Here is a 26,660-nt window from a genome sequence, read left to right on the forward strand (position 1 = left end):
TTTTCTGTGTATGTAATCATGTCATCTGTGGATATGACAGTTGTATTATTTTTTGAATCTTATAGGATTCCTTTCTCTTGCATTACTGAGTTGCTCTACCTCCAGTGCAATGTTAAATAAAAGTGATAACAGTGGACAGCTTTGCCTTCTTTCTGATTTTAGAAGAAAAACATTGAGTATCTCACCACTCAGAATATTAGCTGTAGGTTTACTATATTGTTATATTCTGATTCAGTATGATACTAGCTGTAGGCTTACGGCATATATATCAGCTTGAAGTTCTCTTCCAGATTTGGTGAGTTGGTTTTTTTAAAAATAATAAATAGGTGTTGAATTTTGGCAATGCTTTTTCCACATCTATTAACATGATCTTGTTTCCCTTATTAATAGAGAGGGTAACACTGATTTTCAAATATCAAACTAATACTGCACCTCTGGGATAAATCTCACTTGTTTATGTGTATTATCCTTCTAAAATACTGCTAAACTCAATTACGTGTTTTGTTAAAGAATTTTTTTTCATTTAGATATTGTTCTATGGTTTTCTTTAAACATCTTTGTCAGATTTTGGTACCAGTATTACACTGGCTTCATAAAACCAGTTTGGATATATGTTCCTTTCTTCTCTATTTTCTGTAAGAGTTTGGGTAAAATAATTTCCTCCTTAAATGTGTGATACAAACTAATCAGTGAAACCACTTGGACTTGCAAGTTTTCTCTGTGGGGACGTTTTTGATAACAAATTAATTTTTGTAAAAGACATAAATAAGGCTATTAAGATTTTCTATTTGATTTTGTATCAGTTTTGGTTAAGTTGTATTTTTCAAGGAATTTGTTCATTTTACCTAAATTGTCAAACTTATTGGCATAATATTCTCTTGATATCCTTTTGATAAAGGTAGGATCTGTAAGTGATGGCCCCTCTTTTATTACTGATCTTGATAAATTTGTGCTATCTCCCTTTTGTTTTTCTTAATCTTATTAGGGGCTTATCAATTTTATTAACACTTACAATACCAAAATTTGGTTTTATTAATTTTATTTGTCTTTTCTATTTCACTGATTCTGATTTATCTTTATTATTTTCTTTCTTTCACTCGCTTTGGATTATTTTCTTCATCTTACTAGCTTTCTAAAGTGGAAGCTTAAATCATTGATAGTGAACCTTTTTTTCTCTCAAAGAAGCATTCAAGGTTATAAATTTCCATCTTAATACTGCATTAGCTGCATTCTACAGAATTTGGTACGCCATTTAAAAGTGTATTGTTTAATAGACAAATATTCAAGGCTTCTCTAGATTTTTTTAAATTTTATTATGTTATGTTAGTCACCATACATCATTAGTTTTTGATGTAGTGATCCACGATCCATTGTTTTCGTATAACACCCAGTGCTCCATGCCGTACGTGCCCTCCTTAATACCCATCACCGGGCTAACCAATCCCCCCGCCCCCCTCCCCTCTAAAACCCTGTTTGTTTCTCAGGTCCATAGTCTCTCACGGTTCATCTCTCCCTCCAATTCCCCCTGCCCATTTTTCCCTTCCTTCTCTTAATGTCCTCCATGTTATATCTTCTCTAGATCTTATTGAATCTATTTTAATTCAATTGTGGTCAGAAAACATACTTCATAAGATTGCAATCCTTTGAGATTATTTACTGAGACTTCATTGTCTTGCATATGATCTATCTTCGTGATAATTGTGTGTGCACTTGAAAAGAACATGTCTTCTGCGGTTGGCGCTGTAATCTCTAAATGTCAAGTAAGTGAATGTGGTTGATATCACACTCAGGTCTTCCACATGCTTACTGATTTTTTTCTTGGTCTAGTTGTTGTATCAATTACTTAAGAGAGGAGCGCAGAACTTGTCAATTTTGTTTATGGAGCCTTTCTTGAGTTCCATCACTTTTTGATTCATGAACTTTTAAGCTCTGCTTTTAAGTCTGAACACTTAGAGCTGTTGTCTTCTTGATATATTGGTCCTTTTATCATTGTACAATGTCCTTCTCTATCTCTGAAAATTCTTGTCTTGAAGACGACTTTACTCCAGCTTTCTCACGGCTGGTTTGCATGGTGTATCATTTTCCATCCTTTTACTTTCAATCTGCTTTTGTACTTAAGAGGATAAACTACAAACAGCTGGCTCTTGTTTTTTCAATCAATCTGACAATCTGCCATTTAATCCAAATGTTGTCCATTTACATTTAGTTATTGATATGGTTGATTTTCCAGTTTGCTTCCCCCCCTTATTCTATATTGGTCTACAGTTTCGTTTTTGGGGTGCTACTTTTATCAGGTTTGATATCCATGTAGTCACCTCAAAAACCCACATTTTTTTTTCTAAAACATGTTTTCTGAGGCAAATGTAACATTGATAATCAAACCTAATGAAGAGGCACTAAAAAAGATTATTGGCTTTTGGGTCTGGACTTTTTTTGTACAATAGTTTATAATTTGCCCAATCTCTAATTCAGAAATTAGTGTTAGTTTCCTTTCTCTACTGAATTCAATTTTGTTCATTTTTTTCCTAGGAAATTATCCATTTCATCTGTATTTTCAAACTTATCTGTGCCAAACAGTATACTGTAGGCTATTAAGATTTTTAAATGTTCTGCTTCTCTTTTTTTTACATCTGTGTTTTCTCTTCTTCCACATCTCCACCCCTTTTTTGATTATGTTGGCTTCCAGAATTTACAGATGCCATTGGGGGCTCCCTTTTATACGTTTACTCCTGAATCGTGGCCTTTTGATCCCTTTCTTGGTAATTTCTCAATGCCTTCAGCACAGGTCTTTTATACTTTGTCCAGATTTTCTAGTCCTCAGCAAGAGGGTTGAATTCATACGCCACCATTTTACTGAAAACAGAATTTTTACTATTAAAAAAAAAAAGGCTTCACAAAAAGTTTGTGTAATTATCTCCGCAGTGGAAAATTCGAACAATGTGTAAGTCAGTACTACTGGGTCTGGGTCTGACCAATAGGAACCATTTTATAGAATGTTTGTATAGTGGGGTTGTCTGGATTTACTTTGGGGTTAATTTCTATTGATCCTTTCCACCACCCCAGCCTACGAAAAGTGAAGTAAGCAAGGTAGAGAAGAAAAGCACGCTGATTCAGATCTTCACCACAGGAGGGCAGTCTGAACTGGAGACATCTGTAAACCACCCTTCTAGCGCGGTCAATGGAGGAGCTCACTAGATGTTTATTGATGGCGGAAATCAGGTTTCTGCAGTCAAGGAGGTAGAAGATATGTGGAAAAACAGGAGGCCTGCCTGGCAGTTTCGCTTGATTTTTGGGTAAGACTCTGCCTTTGCCAGGTCATGTGGCCATGAGACATGAGTCACAGAACTGAGTAGTTTCAACACCAACCACCATCTGCACACACACACACATCCATCCATTAGGATACAGAAATATACATATACACACACACACGTATTATGATCAGCATGTTTGTGGGCGATATTTTGCCTTAATATCTATTTTTCTTGAAAAACGTTAACTAAACCATTCAAGTAAAGAGAATGTTTACAGAACAATTAAAAATGAAAATCCAAAGGGTTTATGCCAAAAAGCAAACCAGTCTTCTGCAACCTAACTCAACAGGACCCAACAGGTTCATGTGGATTCTCACATGTTCTCTGAAGCAGTGTGTGTGTGTGTGTGTGTGTGTGTGTGTGTGTGTGTGTGTGTGTGTGTGTTGGGGGAAGGGAGGAGGATTGTAATGATACCCAAGTACAAGTACCAAGAAAGCAGGAGGTTGGGGAAACTTCAGAACCACACGGCCTGGAAAATGGCTCCGTACCCAAGGATTTCAGCAGCAAGAGTCAAACCACGAGTAGACATAATTTGTTGGTATAAAGTTTTACCACTTCTGAGATGCTGCAGAGCTCTCTTCAGAGTAAAGAAAGTACCTTTTCTGTTTTCTCCCACAGTTCCTAACAGTGTTCACTGAGTATGAATATAGGAAATGAATTTATCACACTGCTCTATTTTGTTGAATCTATACTCAGTTAGTATGGCTATTTATAAAACACAGTTTAAATGCTATAATCCTCCCTCACCTCTAGAGTTTTGTAACCTGCTTTTTCCAAACTTCTTCCCTTCTACTGTACACCAATAAATTATAGTTATGGAAGCTCTGCAAAATTTATCTTGGCTTTCTTTGCAATGATGTCCTCATGCTAAATTGTATATTTAATCATGGTCTTAAAAATTTGGTTAAATGTTTTATCCTTGATCCTGGTTTTTAAAAAATCTGTAATGAATGCCTACATGGATTCTTAAAGTATTATTGGGTCATGTCAACATCTATCACAGTAAGTGTATTTTGCAGGGTGACAAAAAATCAATTAAAATTGCGTTCTATATTTAATAATTACAGTAAAAGTATTTTGGTAGATTTTATTCACATAAAATGTTTTAATCATAAGCAAAATCATTAACTATGAATTCAGACATTATAGTCAAAATATATTTTACTTCAACTTAAGGCAATACATACAGATTTCTTTAAAGCATACTCATATCATTTTATTTACACACTATTTTAAGAAGTGACAATAAAATACATACTTTCCATCTTTGTCCTTCATTTATAACTTTATGTATTCACAACGACGTAAAACTCTCCAAATAAAAGGAATTAAATGCCATCATCCTTAAAGCTTACCAGATACGGACAAGAGAGGGAGACACCCAAGAACAATGCGAAGGCATTTTTAATCTTTTAATGTTCCAAAAATTTATCTTTAAATTCTTATACCAAGCTTAATGAAACAATAACACAAAACCTATAGTACACAACACTGAAATAATTTATATTAGAATTCTATTGCTGTTTACCAAAAGAACTTGCACATTAATAACAGCAGAACTGTCCTTTATAAGTAAATGCACTTACTCTGAATTCACTCACTGAATTAACAAAAACCACTCAGTAAGTTTTCCTATTACCTTTGACTATCGTTGTCATAAACAGTTAAATGTTTCCTGGAGCCAAATACTTTCCAACACCTAGAAAACATGTCAGGATATTAGCCAATTATTTAACAAAATACAAACCAAAATCTCAGTGTAAAAAGCTGGCTTCACTAAAGGATTTTCTCAGTGTACTCACTGGCTCTAACAGTGATAATTTTGTAAAGATACAAATGAATTAACATAAAGTTCAAAATAATAACATATAAATGTCTCTTTGATTAAATAAATACTATTTTCTCCCATCAGCATATATACAAAAAAATTTACAATTTTTAATTAAAGTTAATATTTTGAGAATGGAATGAAAGACAAGACAAATAGGTAAATGTCTTGTTCAAAGGGTTAAGACATTAACAGGATATCCCTCCCATTCCATCCCATATGAAATCCACTCACAGGCTAGATGCTACATATAGATTTCTGAAACTCATAACCACCAATCAAACTAATGTAATAACTAAAACAGCACTGCAAGGACCAAGCTCTACTGAACTAGTATAAAATATCCTGCTACTATTTTAGATACTTCAAAAAGTGTCCACTGTGTTAAATGTGACTGTCCTTTTTTTTTTTAAATGGAAATTGAGACAGAAAGAAATTTTTCTATTATTTTGTTCAGAAAAACAACCTCTAGGGTAACTTTTATGTGAGGAAAAAAATGAAATAAAATTTGTCAAAAAGCAAAATTAACCCTACTGGTTTTATTTAATTTATATACTATGCTATTCTTAATACAGTCAACTTACGACCAATAGCATGAACTATTTATACAGGCTGTAGAAATGCTTCTCAAGAACCCCCAAAACAATAGGTACCGAATCCTTGGATCACAAAATGAGCAGTGACCAAATAGGATGAATTCTATGTCTGATGATTGGCACCATTGTTCTTTACCATCACAGATAATCAACACTTAACTGGGTTGCATATTTATTGTAGATAATTTTTTTATCTGTAAAACAGTTACCTAGTTTATTTTATACTGTCAAAACTTTAAATATCACACTATTAATTGCTTGCGTCAGGTCCTGATGGACAGTTCCTGAAGCCCATTTTTCCTTTAACAGTTACAATCTTGTCTGCCACAAGTCAGTTTCTGCATATTACTTTTGATTATTAGAAAGTACCACCTAGCAAAGGTAGGATGGCAGTTCTTCACAACAAATTCTTAGCTCTGAACATGTATGTTAAAAAAAATCAGAGCAGGGTAATTACTTCTGTGAACCAAACACTGGAGAAATAGCACGGGCAGCACTCAGGCTACAGAATGTTAACAGCGCTTAGAGTTTATTCTGCCGCTTAACACAGGAATAGTGGCAAAGATGCCAAGATACCAAATTCCATTTTAAATTTAAGTACTTATTGCCTAAAAAGTAAGGCATAGACGTCCCAAAGGTAGATATCAAAATCTCTCTTCCTCGTTCTGACCCAACCGAAGCCAGATTCGTATTCAGGTCATACTTTTTTTTTTTTTTTACAGCACTTGGATATCTCTGGCTACAATAAGCAACATGAGAAAGTAAAACACGGTAACAAAAACTAAGGAACTTTCTTAAGTTATGACTTTAGCTTGCAAGTCATAAGAAAGTAAACAAATATGAAGTGCAAATATACCCTTTGCTGAGAGCCACATTCCGTGGGAATGTGGAAGTCAGCCCACAGACCAGCCACGCTGACCAGACCAGCCGCGCTGACCGCCTCAGTCAGTCACAGGAAGTCTACACGTTCATACATGCAAACACACTTATGCACATGCGCATGCGTGTGCACGCACACGCGCGCGCTCACACACACACACACACACACACACACACGAATAACTTCCACAATGGCATTAAGCACAGAGAAAAGCAATTCTTTCCATTTTCTTAATTTCTTATTAGCAACAATCTTCAAAAGATATCTTTCCTGACTTCAATAGCTTATGAATCTTAACAAAGACACGATGGTGAAGACTCAAGCTTTGTATCACATGGTCTTTGTTGTGTTTTTTATAATGGCTTTTCTTAAAATAATTTCTTCATATGCTAGATCTGTTTTGCCTGGTTAACCAATTTTATTAACCATCACAGAGGTCTTCCTACGTCACAGGTTTACTTGGGATACAAACTCTATTAAAAGTTATTAAATATAAAAATATAGAAAACTTTTCCTTCCTAATACACAAAATCCACTAAGTGCATAAAGATTTCTGTTGTTTCAGTTACAAATATAAAAATCTATTAGAAAAGCATGCCTACTAAATTTTGATATATTTTTATTTAAAAATGTGTCAAATCGTCATTGCAAAAAAAAAAAAAAAAGGCAGAGGCAATATTTTTCATAAAAAAAGTTTCCAGTTAGAGAAATAGTTGGTGTTAACTAATGATTTACTAGCAATTTTTACTATGGTCAGGGTTTTTTGTATTAGCTGATGCACCAAAACAAAGCACAAGGAAAAACATAATAATTCTAGCATACTTGGTCTAAGTTCTTTGTCTTTCAAGGTATATTTTTCATCGTTAGAACACCATTTCTTGAGTGTATCCTTGGTATTGTGACTAATCAAAGATACTTTATAAACTCCAGCACATGTTACTCAATTAAAGGATCATCATCGTCTTCTTGCAGCTGAAGTCGGGAAAATGGACGGGGTACAGACAGTCTATTCTGCATGATTATAATGAGGCATGTTAGCGTGGTTAAGACCAAGAGCGCACCGATAACAATTCCAATGGCTTCCGGGAGATTAATGCACCACTGGTCAACTAACAAACACTTAGTATGACCAAAGGTTCCATTATTGGGATGTGGTTTTAATCCCAGGATGTGGCACATCATTGGATAAATATCCACACTGTTAATTGTGCTGTGTTTGTAGCCTTTGTGGAATGCTGGACCGTGGGCAGCTAGAAACGGATGCATACTAGACAAAGAATTATCATAACCATGGTCACCTACTGAAAAAAAGAACAAAATTATGTTAGTTCCTAAAAGAAAGACTGATCTTTCTATTACAAAATAACTTCTTCTAGTGTAAATATACTGATTCTTGCCAGTGTAATTTCCATCCATTAAAATTCTGATTAGCTGGACCAGATGGGGGCCAGAAAGAAAATTTTCTGTTTTGTTCAACTCAGCCACGTCCCCTATTTCACACATATACCCCTTTTCCAAGCGGTCATGACCCGAGGCTTTAAAACTATTTCTCAACCTGATGCACCTATCTGTCAGTGCCAGCCCCACTCATTTCACCCATCAATTTCTAGCACTGTGTGCATGCAAAGAGCACTAGTGCCTAGAAGCGAGTGGCTGGGCTGAGGGTCCTGAATAACTGGGAAGAGCAGAAGTGAGTAAAACCAGTGAATGGGGAAGAAGCGCATCTGCAGCCTTACCTACATCAATTGCTCCTATGATAAGAAACAGGATTAGATTATATACTCCTGGTTTATTGATAGTGAACGAACCCCTCGACCTCTGGAGGGCCAAGTGAGAATGTTACTGAAGGGGTTCTTGTATTCAGTGTGAAGTCTGACCACTTCACCAACCTCTAACTCCAAATTGAACTCACAGAAAAACATGACAGTCCCAGACAGAACCCCAATACCAGATCCTCAGTTTTTAGCTTTATTTTGGCAAATATTCCCTTTTAGAGTACTCCTGTTGCATTGATAAGCTCCTGCTTTCATATGAAGTGCAAGTGACTGAGTGGTGAGTGTTATCAGTTTGTGCCATATTATCCCTTAATTTCATGTCTGAAATATTTCATAATAGAAATAATGAATGTGATCAACATAATTAACAGAATATATAACTTTATATAGACTTTATAATTTCAATAATGTAAAAACATACATGTATATGTAATAGAAAAAAGTTTAGAAGGGGGGAACTCCGTACCTCTGTATTGATAGATTTTTTTCTCTTTTCTAAACTTTTCTGTGTTTTCTAAGTTTTCAACAGTGAGTATATAAGTAACATATAAATTCCATTAACCTTTAGTCTTATCCTTGTCTGAAGCTTCTGATTTGCTATAGATCAGGGATCTGCACACTATAGCCCCTGGCCAAATTCAGCCCTCTACCTGTTTTTGTAAACAAAGTTTCATTTCAACACCCCCACAACAGTTTGTTTACATAATGTCCACTGCTGCTTTTCCACTACAAGGCAAAACTGAGTGAGACAGAAACCAGCCGGCCTATAAAGCCTAACATATTTACTATCTGGCCTTTTACAGAATAAGTGTTCCGACTCCTGCTACAGACTACAAAATCAGTTTTTTTTTTTAAAGTACTCAAATTGAATTTAACATATGGATAAATAAGCTTCGGTTCGGGGGGAATCTGTAACTCCCCCCTCTATATCTCCTCAGCTCTAGGAGAGGTTTTGATACACCTGTTCTGGTTTTTGCCCAGTGTTCCAAATAGCTAGCACTCAGGTAAATGATTTCATCACTGGGGAAAGAGCTGGGTTACTTGGACAATGCTTTTTAACACATAACAAAATTTTAAAAAGCATTTGAACTATCAAATCTCTCCCCTTTTATTTTCTTTACTTCTCTCTCATTTTCTACAAATCAAGAGAACCAACCTTGAAAAGTTGCTGACAGTAACTGCAGTGTGAGTAAGAAAGTAAAACTATACCTTTGTCCTTAAGGTCACCCGCCCTCCTCATCTAAGGGTAAACTGTGCTTATAAATTGCTATTGAATGAAAACCTGAGAATAAATCCAGTCAAAAACTGAACTGATTAGACAGTGTTAATATCTCTAAATCAAAGTACCCTGTTAACAGAACAATGTCACAATGTGTGATTTATCCCCAGAATACAACAGAAATATCCTAAATACTTACATTTTGGTAATGATTTATTTAACACAATTGTCCAGCCTTCATCAGCAACCAAAATAATAGGCTGAATTCGATCATTATGTTGGTAATGAAATCTGGCAGGAATGTCTTCTTTGAGATAAACATTCATGTGAGGGTTACAGACTTTCAGTTTGTGATAAATCTCTGTTGTATCTGGAAGAAAAAGGAAACAGTAAAGGAAAAAAGTCATGATTGGCTGATAAGGAAAAAAAATACTTCTAACTAGAATAACTGGAAACAAATCCTGAACAATGTCATCTATTAAATCACTTTTAATTTCTTAAAAAAAAAACAGAGCAATAATTATGTGACACTGTTGGACAGACACACACACACACACACACACACACACACACACCCCTACCTTTCCAAGCATTCACATGTCTCTTTTTCATTTTGTGATTCTCTCTGGTGGACTTTTATACAAAAGGGGACATTTTCATGTGTAGCTTCCTAAGTAAATATAAACTAATTATATATTGCTGCTAACTACTAATTCTAAGATCAATAGATAAACAGTACATCTCACACAAAAATCCAAGATGTTTTTTAAGGATAAAAATTTCCTTTTTCCATTAGTGTGAATAATTAAGAAATATACCAAAAAGCAAGGAAGTAATCTCTTTGAACATGAACCTTAGGCTAACTGCTTAAAGACTTGTTACTTAAGGGGGAAAACATTTAATCCCATTCCGAGTAAGAATATATGGTACTGCACTACAAAAAGCCAGAGCTGTATTCTTTTACAAAACCCTCCCTCCTCATTCAATTGCTCCCTTCAAATATCCCTCAGCTAAAAGGTTACTTACTTATTTTGGGAAGTATAGCAGCAACTGGAGTCAAATCTACAAGAGTGTAGCTTGAATGATCAATGCAGAGATCCAAGTTTATCAGTTTGTCCTTAGAGCACTGGGTCATCCCATGATCACTTGTAATGATCACATTGAGATTCTCCCACAGTCCTAGCACCTTGAGTTTGTGGACTAGCTCACCAATAAGGTCATCTACTTCTTTCAACACTCTGTACATGTTTTCTTTATCTTCGGGTCCATATTTGTGGCCACCTGCATCTGGTTCTTCCCAATAGAGTGTTGCAAAGGTAACTGGTGGGTTCGAATTCATCAGCCACATGGTAATATTATTTAGTCTCTCCTCAAATGACACCGAAGAGCTATAATTCATAAAATAGGAAGGTGTGGTATTGTGAATGGGTACGTCTGTTCCAGGCCACATAGCAGCGGCACTTGATCTGTTTTCCTGAAGCTGATTGGTCACCCAAATAGGTACTGCCTCATTCCACCAAAAAGGATCCTTGTCATCAAAGTCAGAAAAATGTTTCTTTGTGATTACATCATACATGGAATTAGCCACGATGCCATGGCTTTCTTCATACAAGCCTGTCACAATACTGTAGTGGTTTGGAAATGTTTTTGTGATAAAGACATTTTTAACATGCTCTACCAGGACTCCTTCTTTGATAAAATTCTGGAGATGAGGAAATTCATAGTTCTGTAGATAGTCAGCTCTGAAACCATCAAAGGATACCAGTAGTAACTTGGGTGGCAGGTTACGGGAAGAGTTACCTCTATAACCAGTTATAAGTCCAGAAAATAGAAGTATTACTAATAACTTCATAATGAATGTGTTGAAGGAGAGCAATCAGGGTTCCTAAAATATAAAAACACAGTTCATAAGTGGTAGTGCTGTTGTGATTTGGATTAAGTTTCAGAAGTTTAGCCATCAGGAGAAGAGAAGCAAAATTTATAAACTTTTTATATACCAGCTTTATATCAACTTAAAATTAAGTAAGGTCATTTACTGAAAGATAACTGAATAAAGCTAAAATTGAAAAAAAAACAAACAAAAATTGTCTTTACTTGTCCAATTTCCTATTTATACATGTCCTGCCCCATCCTTCATGCTCTGAAGGGGGTATGGGCCATTCTTACACGCCACAGAAATACTCCTGTTTGTTGCCTTGCTTTTCTGTAGTAGCAGAAGTTATTCTAAAGACTTAATAAGAACAGGGGTGCCAGGCTGGTTCTGTCAGTGCACAAGCAACTCTTGATCTCAGGGTGTAAGTTTGCACCCATGTTGGGTGTAGAGATTACTTAAAAAGAAAATCTTTTTTTTTTTTTTAAGATTTTATTTATTTATTTTGACAGAGAGAGAGAAAGAGAGACAGCGAGAGAGGGAACACAAGCAGGGGGAGTGGGACAGGGAGAAGCAGGCTTCCCGTGGAGCAGGGAGCCCGATGCGGGGCTCGATCCCAGGACCCTGGGATCATGACCTGAGCCGAAGGCAGACGCTTAACGACTGAGCCACCCAGGCGCCCCTTAAAAAGAAAATCTTTAAAAAAACTTAATAAGAACAGATGAAGAAAGAAAAATGATCCTTCCAGGCCTTCAGAGGCTCCAGAGAGGGAGATTATTTTTCTAGTTTAACGACTGGTAACCTATGTTCTTTTTAAGCCACATAAATAGGTGGTGGAAATTCTACCATGCTGACTCACCACCAGCTCCTGTTGAAGATACTGGCATGAAAAAGGGGGGTAAGAAATAAATATTACCTAAGAAAAAGATCTCACCTTAATCTATACATTCCCAGTATCTACAGGAGGTTGACAAACAGACAAAGCCTATAGGGACTTGGCTGCCACAGTGACTTCTGAAGAAATCCAACAGCTGTTGAAATGAACTTCACCATATCCCTTAAACTTCCTCTTTACTATCAAGGACATAACTAGTTTACCTAATACCCCAGGTTTAGAGCTCTGATTTTGCATTATTTCACTGATTATAAAAACAGCTTTCCCATAATAAATCTCCCTGCCTTCAGTCTCTATCATCTTTGGTCCTTCAGAAAACAGGATAGGTGATTTAGGTAGGATGATTCACTTTAGTTGGACAGGATATGTCTTCCACTGTAATAGGAGAGAAGGAGCTAAAGCTAGGTAAGCCAACAGATCTGAGGGTTGGAGATGAAGGGAGCTGTATTCTCTGTGCTGCAAAAGGTAGGGGCAATTATTGAGAGAGAGCAGGATGGTAAAAGGTTCGAGGGTTTGAGCAACAGAGAATGTCTGAAATGGCCAACATGGAGAACGGGAGAGAGGACAGGGCAACAGTAGGACGGGTGGTCAAAGCTGAATTTTTAGTGACACTGTTGACTGGATTTCTCTAGCAATTCAGAGGCCCTGGCACAGGCCTGAACAAAATAGGCAGCTGACCGTGCCTGCACTTGAGACTCTGTGAGAAACTGAAGTATAACAAAGGCAGTTCAAGATCCTGACTAGGGAGTGACTAAAATCTGAACTGCAGCATCTAAGCTCAAACTGATACAGATCGTGAAGTACAGAGGTTCTGAGGGAAGTTGCAAGGATGTGAGGCTGTAGTCAGAGTGAGGTGAGTGAATTCACTACTTCAGAGTAAGAAGACCCAAGGTATGGCCGCGGGGCGTTTGCACCTCGAGGTCCCAGGCAGAAGCAGCCACAAGCTAACTGACATGATGATTAAGTTCAGGACCCATTTATTGTGTGTTCTTCTTTCTCCCAACTAAACCACAATTACTTGAAGGCAGAGACTTTCTTTCCTTCAAACATACCAGCAAGATGACCTGTGTGTGCGCAGTCATTCAAACATCTGCTGACTGAAGCTGGGACCGTCTCAGAACTAGGAACCTCAAATTGGGAAGACTGTCTCAGAACTAGGAACCTCAAATCGGCACAGAATTTTGTCTGTGAGGGTCTTTGGGTCTGAAAAGTCTACCATTTTAACCTGAGACGGGCTGCCTTCTGAGTGTGGTGCATGCATCATCTGTTGCTGATGCCATCCATGAAACCCAAAACAGGACGGAATAACAAAACCAAATCAGCTCTCCAAAGAGAACAGTAACAGTGCTGTTTGGTAGAGGAGACATGCTGTACAGACACGGTCCCAGCCATGGCTCCGCAATATCAACTCTCAAGAATCGAGACAGAGAGCGGCATTTCTCTTCTCATTCAGTATTTGGTGCCCCCGACCTAGTGTTCATGCACAACTCACCTCCTCCCTCAGTGGGTCAGTGTGAGTTCAGTCACATGACAGCAGTATGCAGGCTACTGCCCCGGGCTCCAGCAACGGGAGAACTTGTGTGGAGGCCACGCTGGTCTCCAGGAAAGCTTGGACTGAGCGGCTTCCCTCCTTTCTCCCTGAGTATAGCTACCTTCCCATACACAAGTATTTGTTTCCAGTAAGAGTCGACTGAAACAGCAGATCGGTGGTACCGTATCTTAAAGATACCATAAATCTATTTTGTACAAACTGTCTTTTTTTTTTTTAAAGATTTTATTTATTTGACAGAGAGATAGAGACAGAGCACAAGCAGGGGGAGCGGCAGGCAGAGGGAGAGGGAGAAGCAGGCTCCCCACGCAGCCGGGAGCCCGATGCGGGGCTCGATCCCAGGACCCCGGGATCATGACCTGAGCTGAAGGCAGCTGCTTAACCGACTGAGCCACCCAGACGCATCACAAACTGTCTTTATGTACTGCCCTGGATCTTTCCCTCCTCAGCAACCAGTTTACATTCCCCACCAATTCCACCGCACAAACTATTCTGCGGGCAAGGTAAACCTGATGTATATCAAACTGAATGCATTCTCTGCACCTCCAAATCTTTCTCCTTTCCTTCGTTCCCCAGCCTTTAAAACAGCTTCCCCATTCTCTCACACCAGACCTGCCCTGAGCAAACCATCCGTGCCAGCCTCGTCGATTCTATTTGCATATCATCTACCACAGCACAGTAGGCAGAAAAATCACCGAGGGGAGCTGGTTACAAGTGCAGCGGCCCAGTCTTTACACCTAGGAAATTCTGACTCAGTCAGGCTAGAGGAGAAGCCAGGAACCTGCCTTTTGAACAGCTCCCCATTCTTTCCATCTCTACCACTGCTGCTGCCATAATACCTCCTGTGGGAGCGCTTCTGTCTCTTAACTGACCTTCCCACCTTATTCACCCTCCCCTTTCTCACCTAATATCTGCTCCCAACTTAATCTTCCCGGGTGGAGCTCTGTTCATAACACTCCTCTAGAAAAAAATGTTCATAGAGTCCCCCTGCCTATACAAACACTTCAGCCCGGCAGTCAAACCCCCGCGGTATCCAGGCCGAACCCACATGCACACTACTGTGAAATAGTTACAGAAATCATTGCAACCGTGCTTTCCTTTACCATATTTCACCATCACTATCTGCCTCAAATGTATTACAAAGACATGTAAAAGATAATAGGCATTTATCTGAGTGACTTACAGGTGACCTTTAACAGCTCTTCTGTAATAGTTTGTGCTCCCAAACATCCTGAAGTTACCTCCTGCACATGAAGTCTTGCCCAAACACTCTTTTAGGTTATTTTTTTTTTAAATCACTCAATACATATCTAATATAACTAAGATTATACCACAAAAATGTATGTATGTGCCACCTATCAGGGGATGAGGGCTTTACACTTTTCAAATCTGTCATACTCACAATAGGGACATAAATAAAGTAATGAATCAGGCTGTCATCCTGAAAGAACAAAGATAAGGGTGAAGGAACTCCGTTCTATAAGACCAAAACTTCTTTGTAATGCTGTGCTTGAGAGCCATACACCATAAAGTCATTTCTAACACGATGTCCAAACCTTTTTCAACAGAGTTATCTCTTAAGAACAGAGGGGTACCAAACCAATTCAAAAATGATACCTGGACAGCTGTAAACCACATGCCAGAAAATGAATTTGGACCCCTCATCTCATACTATGCACCAAAATTAACTACAAATGGCTCATGGACCAAAATTTAGAGCTAAAACTATAAAACTCTTAGAAGAAAATATAGAAGTAAATCTTCATGACCTTGAGTTAGGCAAAGCCTTCTTAGGTACAACACCAAAAGCACAGGTGACCAAAAAAAAAGAAAGAAAGAAAGAAATTGGACTTCATTGAGACTAAAAACCTTTGTGTTTTAAAGGATACCATGAAGAAAGAGAAAAGACAACCCATAAAATGTGAGAAAATATTTGCAAATTGTCTGATAAGTGATTTATAATTAGAATATATAAAAAAAATTGTAGCAACTTAAAAATAAGAAGTCAAACAATCCAATTAAAAAATGAGCAAAGGCTCTGAAAAGACCTTTCTCCGAAGATAAACAGGTGGCAAATAAGCACATGAAAAAACGTTCAACATCAGGGAAATGCAAATCAAAACCATAATGAAATACCACTTCAGACCCAGGATGATGGAGAGAATAAAAAAGACCGATAACAACAAGAGTTAACGAGGATGCAAAGAAACTGGAACATTTATACAGTGCTGGTGAGAATGTAAAATGGGAGAGCCACCTGAAAACATTCTGGCAGTTCTTTAAAAGTTTAAACAGAGCCATCATATTACCCAGAAATTCAACTACTAGGTATATGTCCAGAGAAATTAAAACAGATGCTCACACTAAATAAAACTTATACACACAAATGTTCACAGCAGCATTATTTTTAAGGGCCAAGAAATGGAAACAACTCAAACGCCCATCAGGTGATGAAAAATGGACAAATAAAATGTGGTCTATCCATACCGTGGAATATTATTTGACCATAAAAAGGAATGAAGTGTTAACAGACACTACAAGTGGATAAACCCTGACGCATTTTGCTAAGTGAAAGAAGGCAATCACAAAAGAGCTCTTACCCTATGACTCTTTAGATGAAATGCCTAAGACCGGCAAATCTATTAGAGATGGAAATACACTGGTAGTGCTTGGGCAAAGGGTTGGGAGAAATGGGGAGTAAATTCCAATGGTATGAGGTTTGTTTCTGGGGCAATGAAAATGTTCTCATATTGACTGTGGTGATGGTTCCATGATTCCATAAAACTGTACACTTTAAGTGTGTGAACTGGATAGAGTGTGAATTATCTCAATAAAATTATTATACTAACAACAACAAAAAGAGGGAATAAAATTGTAGTCTTAAAAGCATCTGAAATGCCCTGTCAAAAAACAGGAAACATCTATGATGTCTCATTTTACTCCCAAAATTATGTGAAATTTATATTCCATAATGGACTTGGGTGTTTTAACATGAAAATGTTTTATAACACCTTCCAAATGCAAAAACAATAGCAAAACAAAAACCTGTGTCTGACCCTCTCTCAAAATACATATAAATCAAAATATTTGTTCCCTAAATCTTGAGTGAAAATGATGTTCAATTACATATGCTATTTATCCTGGGGTTCAGGAATGCATTAGCACACTATTAGGATCCTTGTCCCCTAGACAGAGCAGCACAGAGTGGAAAGATTATAGGCTCTGAAATCAGAATGATCCCAGAACTTAAGCTCACATTTAGTCGATGGGCAATTGTGAGCAGATCTAACTTCTCCCAGACTTAGTTCTGGTGTTTGTGAAATGCGGATGCATATAGTGTTACAGAACAGGCCCTCAAATTTAGTTTCTTTTTATCCATTCTAGTTACAAAGCTGTTATGTTAGGAAAAAGTCTGAACTATGACAGGCAGAATAATATTACTGTGCAACCTTAAAATAATTAGAAATAATTTAGTCCAACCCCTTTTTACATATGATAGAGCTGAAGTCCAGTGATTGGCCAAGCTCAGAAAGCAATTTAGTAGCTTTACTATGCACTTACTAATTCATGCCCTCAACAAGTTCACAAGTCTAGTAACAGCCAGTTAACAAGACTAGTAATAAACTCCGAATGATTACCGAAACTTTTCCTACCAGAACATGTTCATTGGCAATGCCTGTACCTATGTCTACTGCATTGTTTCATTCTAACAGGGGGTGTTTTGTTTTTTTTAAAGATTTAATTTATTTATTTGACACAGAGAGAGAGAGCGAGAGCAGGAACACAAGCAGGGGGAGTAGGAGAGGGAGAAGCAGGTTTCCCGCGGAGCAGGGAGCCCCATGCGGGCTCGATCCAGGGACCCTGGGATCATGACCTGAGCCGAAGGCAGATGCTTAACGACTGAGCCACCCAGGAGCCCCTAACAGGGGGTGTTAATCGATAAACAAAATACCAGTGAAAAGTTCTCAAGTAGTTTTCAAGGAAGTAAAATCACTAATTGTTATATGACTAAACTTTGAGAAAAATTCTGTAATTTTTCAAACCAAAAAAAAAAAAAAAATAGCGGAGGGAAGAGACAAAAAAAAAAAGCATCTGGACTACACCCAAATATCCCAACAGCCACCAGAAGTAGTAGGTAGTCATCTTCAATGCAGGGGACAGAACATGCTCTACCGTGACTGGGATGACTTTTTTTACCTGGATGGAATGCATGTCAGGCAATTCCCACTGGCATTCTTAGCCCAAGTGAAGTTGGGAGAGTACAGCAGTTACAGGAAATGGTGAAAGGTATCTGTCACCATTAGCTCGCCATCTGCTTTGTAATACAAAAGCCCTAAATACTTCACAAATATTTATAATGAAACTTTTATACAGCTTTAAAATAAAATAGCACTGTCTGTGGACATGGGAAACTTTGGTGATTTCCTCTAGATTATTATTTTCTTATTGTTCTAAGGAAAAAAAAAACTACTCTCTAGAAGACTTTCTCAGTCCTAAAAATTCTGGGATTCTAAATAATTCTCCCATTTTCAAGCACACATAAAATTTTCTAGTATCTTCAAAACTATCTTACCTTCTACATAGTAAAATATAACCCCTCAGGTACTTCTTGTGTTTTCATCAAAATTTCTCCCAAATTATATTTTGTAGCTAAGCTAAAATACATAAAATATCTCCTCTTTGCTTTCAAATGAGCTTAATTTCCTTAAAATAGCCTGGAACAACCTCTGGGGGAAAAAAGGAAGAAAGAAAAGAAAACCATGACATTAAAACGAGCCCCTGACTTCCTCTAACACTGAGCAAGTTTTCAGGCTTAGGTCCAGCAGATCACCTGGTGGTTGGGCAAAACCACTCTGGAGTCAGCCCGAGTATAAACCTGAATCTGCCTGTCACCAGCTGTACAACGTGGAACGCCTCTTCACTTCCCCAGCCTGAATTTCCTCATCTGTATAATGGGACCCTATGATCTCACAGGGTTGCTATACCGAGAAAAGGAAGCACTGTTTGTCAAGGGCTTAACACGGCGTCCAGCCTATAAAAAGCACTTAAATGTTATCTTTGCTGTTTGGTTCTCTAGGAAATCAGTTCTTAAATTTGATTATGTAATTGCCATGAACTCTGATCTAATATTCAGACAGACGCAAAGAGCCCACCCCGCCGCCCGCCTCCCCTCGCTGTCACCCCTGCCCACCTCCGCTCCTCCGCTGCTGTCAGCCCACTGCCCTCCCCACCCTTCACAGCACGGCCTCCCCCGACCCCAAACCACCTGCCAACTGCTCTTTCCTCCCCCCACAACCGCCCTCCGCCTCTCCCAGCCCAGCCTTCTCCCGGCGCCTCCGGGTCCCTTTCGCGGACGACCCGCCGGCGCCCCAGGGGCTGGGGGAGGGGTGGGGGGTGTTTCTCACGACCTCTAGTGTCACAGCCCCAGGCGACCGAGGAGGGGGTGGCATCTCCCTCCGGAAGGCCGGCCGCGCGAGGCTCACACTCACCCGCTGCCGCCGGCGCGCGGAACTCAGCACTGGCGGAACCCCGCGCTCGTGGGCCCCGGGGGCGAGGCAGACCCGAAAGGACACGCGCGAGGCAGAGATCTTCCTGAGGCGCCTGCGCAATAGCGGGCGCCCCCGCCGCGGGTAACAGCCCCAACCTCCCCGAGAACCGCTTTGTTGGGGGCACTCTGGAGTGTGCGCAGCCGCCCGGCGCGCGACTGCGGAACCTGCTGCCAGCCGGCTGGAACCCGGCGGGCGGCGGAGGCTGAAACGAGTGCTCGGATTGGCTGCCGGAGCCGCGTTAAATGTCATTCCCTTTGCGATTGGTTAGAGTCGGGTACCACCTGGAGACAGCTGTTTTGGTGGGGTCGCATTGGACCTCGAGGAGGTCCGTTCCTATCTTCCACCACGCCCCTCTCCCATCATCCTAGGGCTGGGTGCCCTTCAGGAGACCTGAAACCCAGCGAGTCCCGGAAAGGCCCCTGGCTATTGCCAAGCGCAGTTCGCTCCTACTTAATAGGCATCTGGCGACGTTGGTGGCCTCAGGCAAAAACGACTTTAGTTGCACCAGGGCGCAGCACAAGTCTAGAGCGGTTTCAGCTAGTTCCAGTGAACTGAGGTAAATGCGACGTGATTCTACCCAAAGTACCTGTTTCACTGGAAAAGTGAGCACCTCTACACCCAAAGTTGAGTAGTAGGCAGTTTACAGGTAAGGTCACAAGAAACACAGAAACAATCCTTGCAGTAGGGAACCAGCTGAGAAATGGGCACGTCTTTTGACAGCTGCATATGGGATTGTGCTCCTGCCTTTAATTGGAAACTTAAAGGAACGGAAGAATGTATCTTTAAAGTTACTAGTAGGAAGAGAAATTACCAAATGAAGTAGATTTATTTGTTAACGCGTTACCCAGGCATACTTGGTAAAAAGTGGATGGTATCTTTTTTCTCTTTGGATTTGCAGTGCCAAATACAGGACCTGGAGTCGAAAAGGAACTTATTAAATGTTTATTGAATTTAATGGAACTTTTAAGGTGCTCTGGGTTCGTGCCTCCCCTCACTTTAAAATGCAAACTCCAAGGGGATATTTTCTTTCATATTCAATAGTGTAGCTCCAGCAGTTGCTTAAAAACATGCGATTAAATGAATTAAGAATATTAGTCATGTTAATATTTTCAGGTGTTGAGGATTTACTGCATGTAAACCCGGTACCTGGATTAGTAACCTGCGATAGTGGACCTTAGAAATCAAGTTGTATGGGGCACCTGGCTGGCTCAGTCAGTGAAGCATGTGACTCTTGATCTTAGGGTTGTGAGTTTGAGCCCCACGTTGGGTACAGAGATCACTTAAAAATTAAATCTTAAAAAAAAAAAGAAATCAAGGTCTAAGTTCTGCATCTTGGCTGTGAGCTTTAAAGTATAGGCATGGCTGGTGATGTAGGAAAGACAACGTTAGGGTTCCAAGCCGATGGCCAAGAAAGAATTCTTGAGACGTCTTTGGTGCAAAAAGGTGATTTTATTAAAGCAAGGGGACAGGACCCCTGGGCAGAAAGAGCTGCAATGGGGTCGTGAAGAGGGGCCCATTATATGCTTTCAGGTTGGGAGGGGGTTAGGGATAGTGTAAGTCTCTACGGAATTTTGGAAGCAAGGTTTCTAGGACCTTGAGGGGGCTAGCTATTGTTGGGAAAAGGTCATTTATTACCATCTAATAAAACCTTCGTCATGAGACCCTTCAGATGTATATTGGTGGGCCACGTGCTTGGGGTGATGATTGCCAAAACGTATTTTGGTGGGTTTAGAGATAAAGGAAGTTTCCAAAGGAATTTTTATACCTTAAAGTAGACTTACAGGATCCTGAGGGGGGCGGGGGGGTTCAGGCTAGGATTGCCTTTTGTTCTTAGCAAAGTATTAACATTGAGGCAGTTGAGTCCCTAGAGGGATGTCACTCTGCGTGTTTCAAGGACTTGTCAGTGGGCTCTAGGTAGTAAGGAAATTTAGTAATTTTTCTTTTGCCTTTGTTTCCCACATCAGCTGGGACTCCAGAGTCTGCAAGCAGCTGCAGAGACAATTTGGGCCTGCTGTATTCTGTTGACGATTAGTTTGTACCTTCACAAGTTAATTCCAGTGGCAAACCTCAAGGCCAGCCTGTGCACTGGTGAATTGGGCATCTTAGATCTGTGGGTTGTCAGAGCGAGAAGGAGAAGTCAGAGTTCTGGGGGAATTTATGTAATGTCCAATGTAGTGGAACTTAAATTTTCTGGCCTTTGGGGCACATGATTATGCATATCCTGTTCGTTCATTCATGAGCTGCACAGTTGCTTAAAGAGTAGACAAAATGGACTTCCCCAAAGGTCACATGTGTAGTGGAGACAGCAGCTGGATGGGCACAGGGCAGAAGGGCTCCCTTCATCCACGGCCACTGCCTCCATAGCTGGGTCAGATCAGGGAGTCTTATGCAGTCAAGTCTCCTTCTTGTAGATAATATGGTTGAGAACAGGGGGACAAAATGATTCACGAGGCTCTTTTGGCACCAAGCTTCTGTTATCCTTCAAATATTTACCATTTCAACTTGTTTCAGATGGGCATAAATAATAAGGATATTTACAATCTCATGAAATAGGAAGACCAGAGGTAGGATAGCCTTTGGGACTGGTTGAATTAGCAGCTCAACGATGTCTCCATGTACTGGGTTCTTTCTAACTCTCCACTGGGGCTATTACAGACTTCGATTCCGGTTCCTCTAGTGGTAAAACATAACAGTAGCAACAGGAACCATATGATTTATTTTTCACTTCCACTGAGCAACAGAAGTGACTTCTAGGTTTCTTTTCTCTGTCTCAGAAGTTTCCAGCAATCTTCACTTACTCTGACTAGAACTGTGTCCTGTGCCCAAATCTAAACCAGCAAAGAATGTGGAATTACCAGGGGATCAGTTGGGTCCAGATCTTGAGCTGAGATCTTTCCCAAACTCTGCTTCTTTCTCAATGGGAATGAGGGGGAATAAGTGCAGGTAACTCCGCCACAAAGCATGCTCTAGATTCACTGGAGGAACTTAATGATAATAAAATAAAACATAACAGGCTCATAAATTCTTCATTTCCACAGTGATGTTTAGACATGTATTGTTTCATTTAGTGGGCAAAATGATAACATTCATTTATAAATGTTCTTTCAGCTCAGCTTTTGAAAAAGAAATTTTATATAAATCCTAGAAACAGGGAGAAAGTCTAAACCCATTTTGTGTCACAGATTGAAATGAGCTAGGAGCAATAATCTAAACTCACCATTTACAAATGACTGTTGTGCCTCAGAGAGAATTGACTTGGCTAAATTCACAAAAAGTAATTTCAATTAGAGTCTTTGCCCCTAGCCAATGTCAGGTTTGGAAGACTATGTTAGAAGCAGTTTTTTCTCCCCCTGCCCCATTTACTACAAGATTCAGCATCAGCATACAATACTTTAAGATTTTTATCCTCTAGACCAAAGACATAGCTCTTTATGTAGCTATTTCTTTTTTAAACTCCTAATTGGGATGCATAACTCATTGCCTGAAGGGATGGGTCAGACGTTAGAAGTTACAGAAAAAAAGTTTCAGAGGAAAAGTCACACCCTGTCCAGAGAAAAACAATTCTAATCCACTGCTCAGTCTGATTAAATAACAAAACCGAAACTAGCGAATAGAATTTCAAATCACTAGAAGGGTATTTTAAGTTTCACTTTTTAATATATATTAGATGTTAATGCAAACACAGTACCAGTTTTATCTTTAATATAAGGGGAGTGGAAAGGACAATGGGGGATCATCGTATTTCAGTGATTTTGAAAGTTTAAAACTCTCCAACCACCCCATTTTCTGCAAGATTACATTTTAATAATCTCAATCAAGTAAGATTGTAAACTATTTGTAAATGCACCTGTTAAATGTGATTCTGTATTATCCATCATGAACTAGTGTTAAACATTCCTCATTCACTCTAAATGAATTTTTTCAAGTATTTCATAAAGTGGTGCAAGAAATAGTATAAGTTCTTTTGAGGCTTTCCTAGGTAGAAAGCAACGTACTCAGTTTTTTAAAAGACACAAAAATGAGTAAGATTCAGTCCCTGCCTTCAAGGTAACTCTAATCTAGAAAGGTGAATGGAGAAGACATCTCTCTGTTGCTTTTGCCCACCCAGCATTCATTTCCTCTTCTCATGGTTCCTCCAAGAAACCACTTCTTTTTCAGTTTTAGTCTGTGGGAGTCATTTGGGGCTGACCACATCTCCCCTCATCTCTAGCATGGAGGCCTAGGGTAACCAACTATCCCAGTTTGCCCTAAACTGAGGGATTTCCCTGGGGCATGGGACTTCTAATGCTGAAACCAGAAGAGGCCCCGGGCAAATTGGGATGAGTTGGTCACTCTTACTCTGACCAAAGCCTGGCCTATGAGAGCCAATTCCACTCCCCTGACCACAGGAATTGGTTCTGTGATGGGGACATGCCCCAGACCAGACCCAAAAGACTCAATCCTGAAACTTTTGTTGAAACAATTGAGAAAGAGTCAGTCTTTCAGCCCCCACTGCTAAATAGGTAGGCTATAAACCTGCCCCAGCTGCTGGTGATCATTGTTTTTTCTGCAAATGGAAAGTCTACCTGGGAATAAAGCCAACACAGAGAACGCAGAGCCAAGAGATGGACTGTGATACCTGATGACTTTGGGCACTTGGATCCAAGTTTACCTGAAGCTCCATGGCTGGGCTTTTCCAGTCACATGATTCAATACAGTCTTCCATGCTTAAACTAGTTTTAATTGGGTTTCTATCACTTAGGTCTAAAGAGGGGGATCAGAGAAGCAGATATTTGCTTACATTACCATTGAGTAAAGTAAATGCTATAAGGGAAGCCCAAAGAGGGAGAGGTGAAATCCTGCAGAGCTTACATTCAGCTGCCGGAATCTGGAAATGGTGGAGGATGAGCTGGGTTTTGACCGTTCTCACAGGTTAGACGGTGAAGTAGTTTTCTATGGCTGCTGTAACAAATCACTACAAATGTTTTATCTTATGGTTCTGGAAGTCAGAAGTCTAGAATAGGTTGGCAGGGCTTTGATCCTTCTGGAAACTCTTAGGGAGAATCCATTTAGGGAAACGGATTTTCCAGCTTCTCGAGGCCAAGTACATTCCTTGACTTGTGGCCCCATTCTATCTCTTCACAGCCAGCAGTGTAGCATCTTCTAATCTCTCTGACTCTGACTCTTCTGTCCCATTTTTTTTCCTTGTAAGGAACCTTCCGATTACCATTAAGTTAGGCCCACCCAGGTAATCCAGGACATTATTTCCCCATCTCAAGATCCTTACGTTAATCACACCTGCAAGGTTCCTTTTACTATGTAGGTAACAAAGTCACATATTCTGGGTGTTAAGATGTTGAGATCTTCAGGAAATTGTTACTATCTGGTTTTCACTTTCCAAAATGTCCTGGTTTGGATGATGAAGTATATGGTCACCCTACTTAAGTGCCATCATCCTCAATATCTATTGACTATTTCCAGGTAGGAGCTCTGTGTTAGGCCCTAGGGAAAAACAAGAGACAGAGGCAAATTTTCTGTGTTCATATTGTTTACCACCTAGTTTTAGAGTCCAAAGATGTTTGTAAAGTGATAAGGTAGCACAAAAATTAATTGGTCAAGCAGGCAGCAACATAAATGCTAAGCAAGAGAAACAGAAGAAAATAGGGCTTCCAATAATCAGAGCTATAGGAAGAGAGATATCTCCGCAGCCTGGGTAAGCAGGTGAGATAGACTGGTTGGCTACTGGACCTTCAAGTGTGGTCAGGCTTGTGGAGGTAGACAGGCAAGAGGGTACACTGAACCTAGGTCACTTGTTGTGTATCAGTAGGGATGGAGGAAAATGTCATTGTCTGGTGCTTCATTTCCATATTTCATTGAATACAAAATACTGTGTTAGGAAGCCCTATTATTTGATATGTCACTAAGAGAAATTGTAGCCAATCAGCTGTAAGATCATTCTGATTTCAGAGATGTTAAAATATAGGGGGAAATGTATATATTTTAATCACTGAGATAATACCTTTTCTCAAATGTGAAGACTTTCGCTAAAGTGGCACATCTCTGGACTTACGTAGGTTTAATTACTGTACATCCTTTTATTATTTGGTGTTTCTAATCATTTGATCACTTTACAGCTTTTCTTCCAAGGATATTTGGATCTCAAACTATGGAACTACAAAACAATGTATGTAGAATTTAATAAACATTCCTCTTAACAGTGTGATTTAAAGAATTCTCTTTACTCATACATAAATCCTCTCTAGGGTTCTTCTTGGAATTTCCAGAATTAGTATAACTCCTTTAGGACATTTAAGAAGCTGAATATTTTAATTGGGTTAAGTCCAGATAGAGTAATATATTAGTTAACTAACGCATTTGCATTCATTAGTTTACTGTTTCCCAAACTTGCCAAATCACAAAATCACCTGTGACTTTTGTTAAAAATGTCCTAAGTCCCTCTCCTGTAGACTTGGACCCAGTCAATCTTGTGTGGCATCTGAGAACTCTATTTTTCACAAACACTGGATGTCTCATGATGAGACATGTTTGGAAAATACTGGGTTAGGTGGTAGTTAGTAACCTGCTATCCTGATGTGTTACACAGTGAGTGCAGCTAACAGGACACCAAGGGGACACTTGGATCTAGGAAAAGGTTATTGTGTGAGATGTGGGGGCCTTCTACACTAAATATAGAATAACTTCAAATTGGCAAGGAGCAATTTGAGGTCAATAAATGCTTACAGTGGGGATGGAGGTCTAGGATAATAATTGAACTTGGATGGTTTGGTGCTTTACAGCCTACAAAGTTCTTTTACATAAAGGGTCTCTTTGGCTTTCACATCTAGGTAGTAAGCAAGTGTATCTTTTATACCTGTGTTACTTGTAAATCACAGAGGTTAAGGTGCTTGTCTGAGATCCTACGGGAATATCAAAGCTGAACTCTAATCCCTGATCTGACCCAGCTATGGAGGCAGTGGCCGTGGATGAAGGGAGCCCTTCTGCCCTGTGCCCATCCAGCTGCTGTCTCCACTACACATGTGACCTTTGGGGAAGTCCATTTTGTCTACTCTTTAAGCAACTGTGCAGCTCATGAATGAACGAACAGGATATGCATAATCATGTGCCCCAAAGGCCAGAAAATTTAAGTTCCACTACATTGGACATTACATAAATTCCCCCAGAACTCCGACTTCTGCTGACCATTGT

The 26,660-nt window shown here is 39.5% G+C and overlaps 1 protein-coding gene across 1 annotated transcript; it reads right to left on the reverse strand.

Moving 5' to 3' along the window:
* Positions 1-4,387: 4,387 nt before the first annotated feature.
* Positions 4,388-19,652, reverse strand: ENPP4 (ectonucleotide pyrophosphatase/phosphodiesterase 4). Its single transcript, XM_036114834.2, has 4 exons — positions 19,416-19,652; positions 10,639-11,497; positions 9,812-9,982; positions 4,388-7,919 (listed from the first exon to the last, which is right to left on the reverse strand). Exons 2-4 carry the CDS (start codon positions 11,462-11,464, stop codon positions 7,555-7,557), a joined length of 1,362 nt encoding a protein of 453 aa, XP_035970727.1. The 5' UTR covers positions 11,465-11,497; positions 19,416-19,652; the 3' UTR covers positions 4,388-7,554.
* Positions 19,653-26,660: the final 7,008 nt, after the last annotated feature.

The sequence above is a fragment of the Halichoerus grypus genome, chromosome 9 (assembly GCF_964656455.1).
Source record: "Halichoerus grypus chromosome 9, mHalGry1.hap1.1, whole genome shotgun sequence".
NCBI classification, from domain to species: Eukaryota; Metazoa; Chordata; class Mammalia; order Carnivora; family Phocidae; genus Halichoerus; species Halichoerus grypus.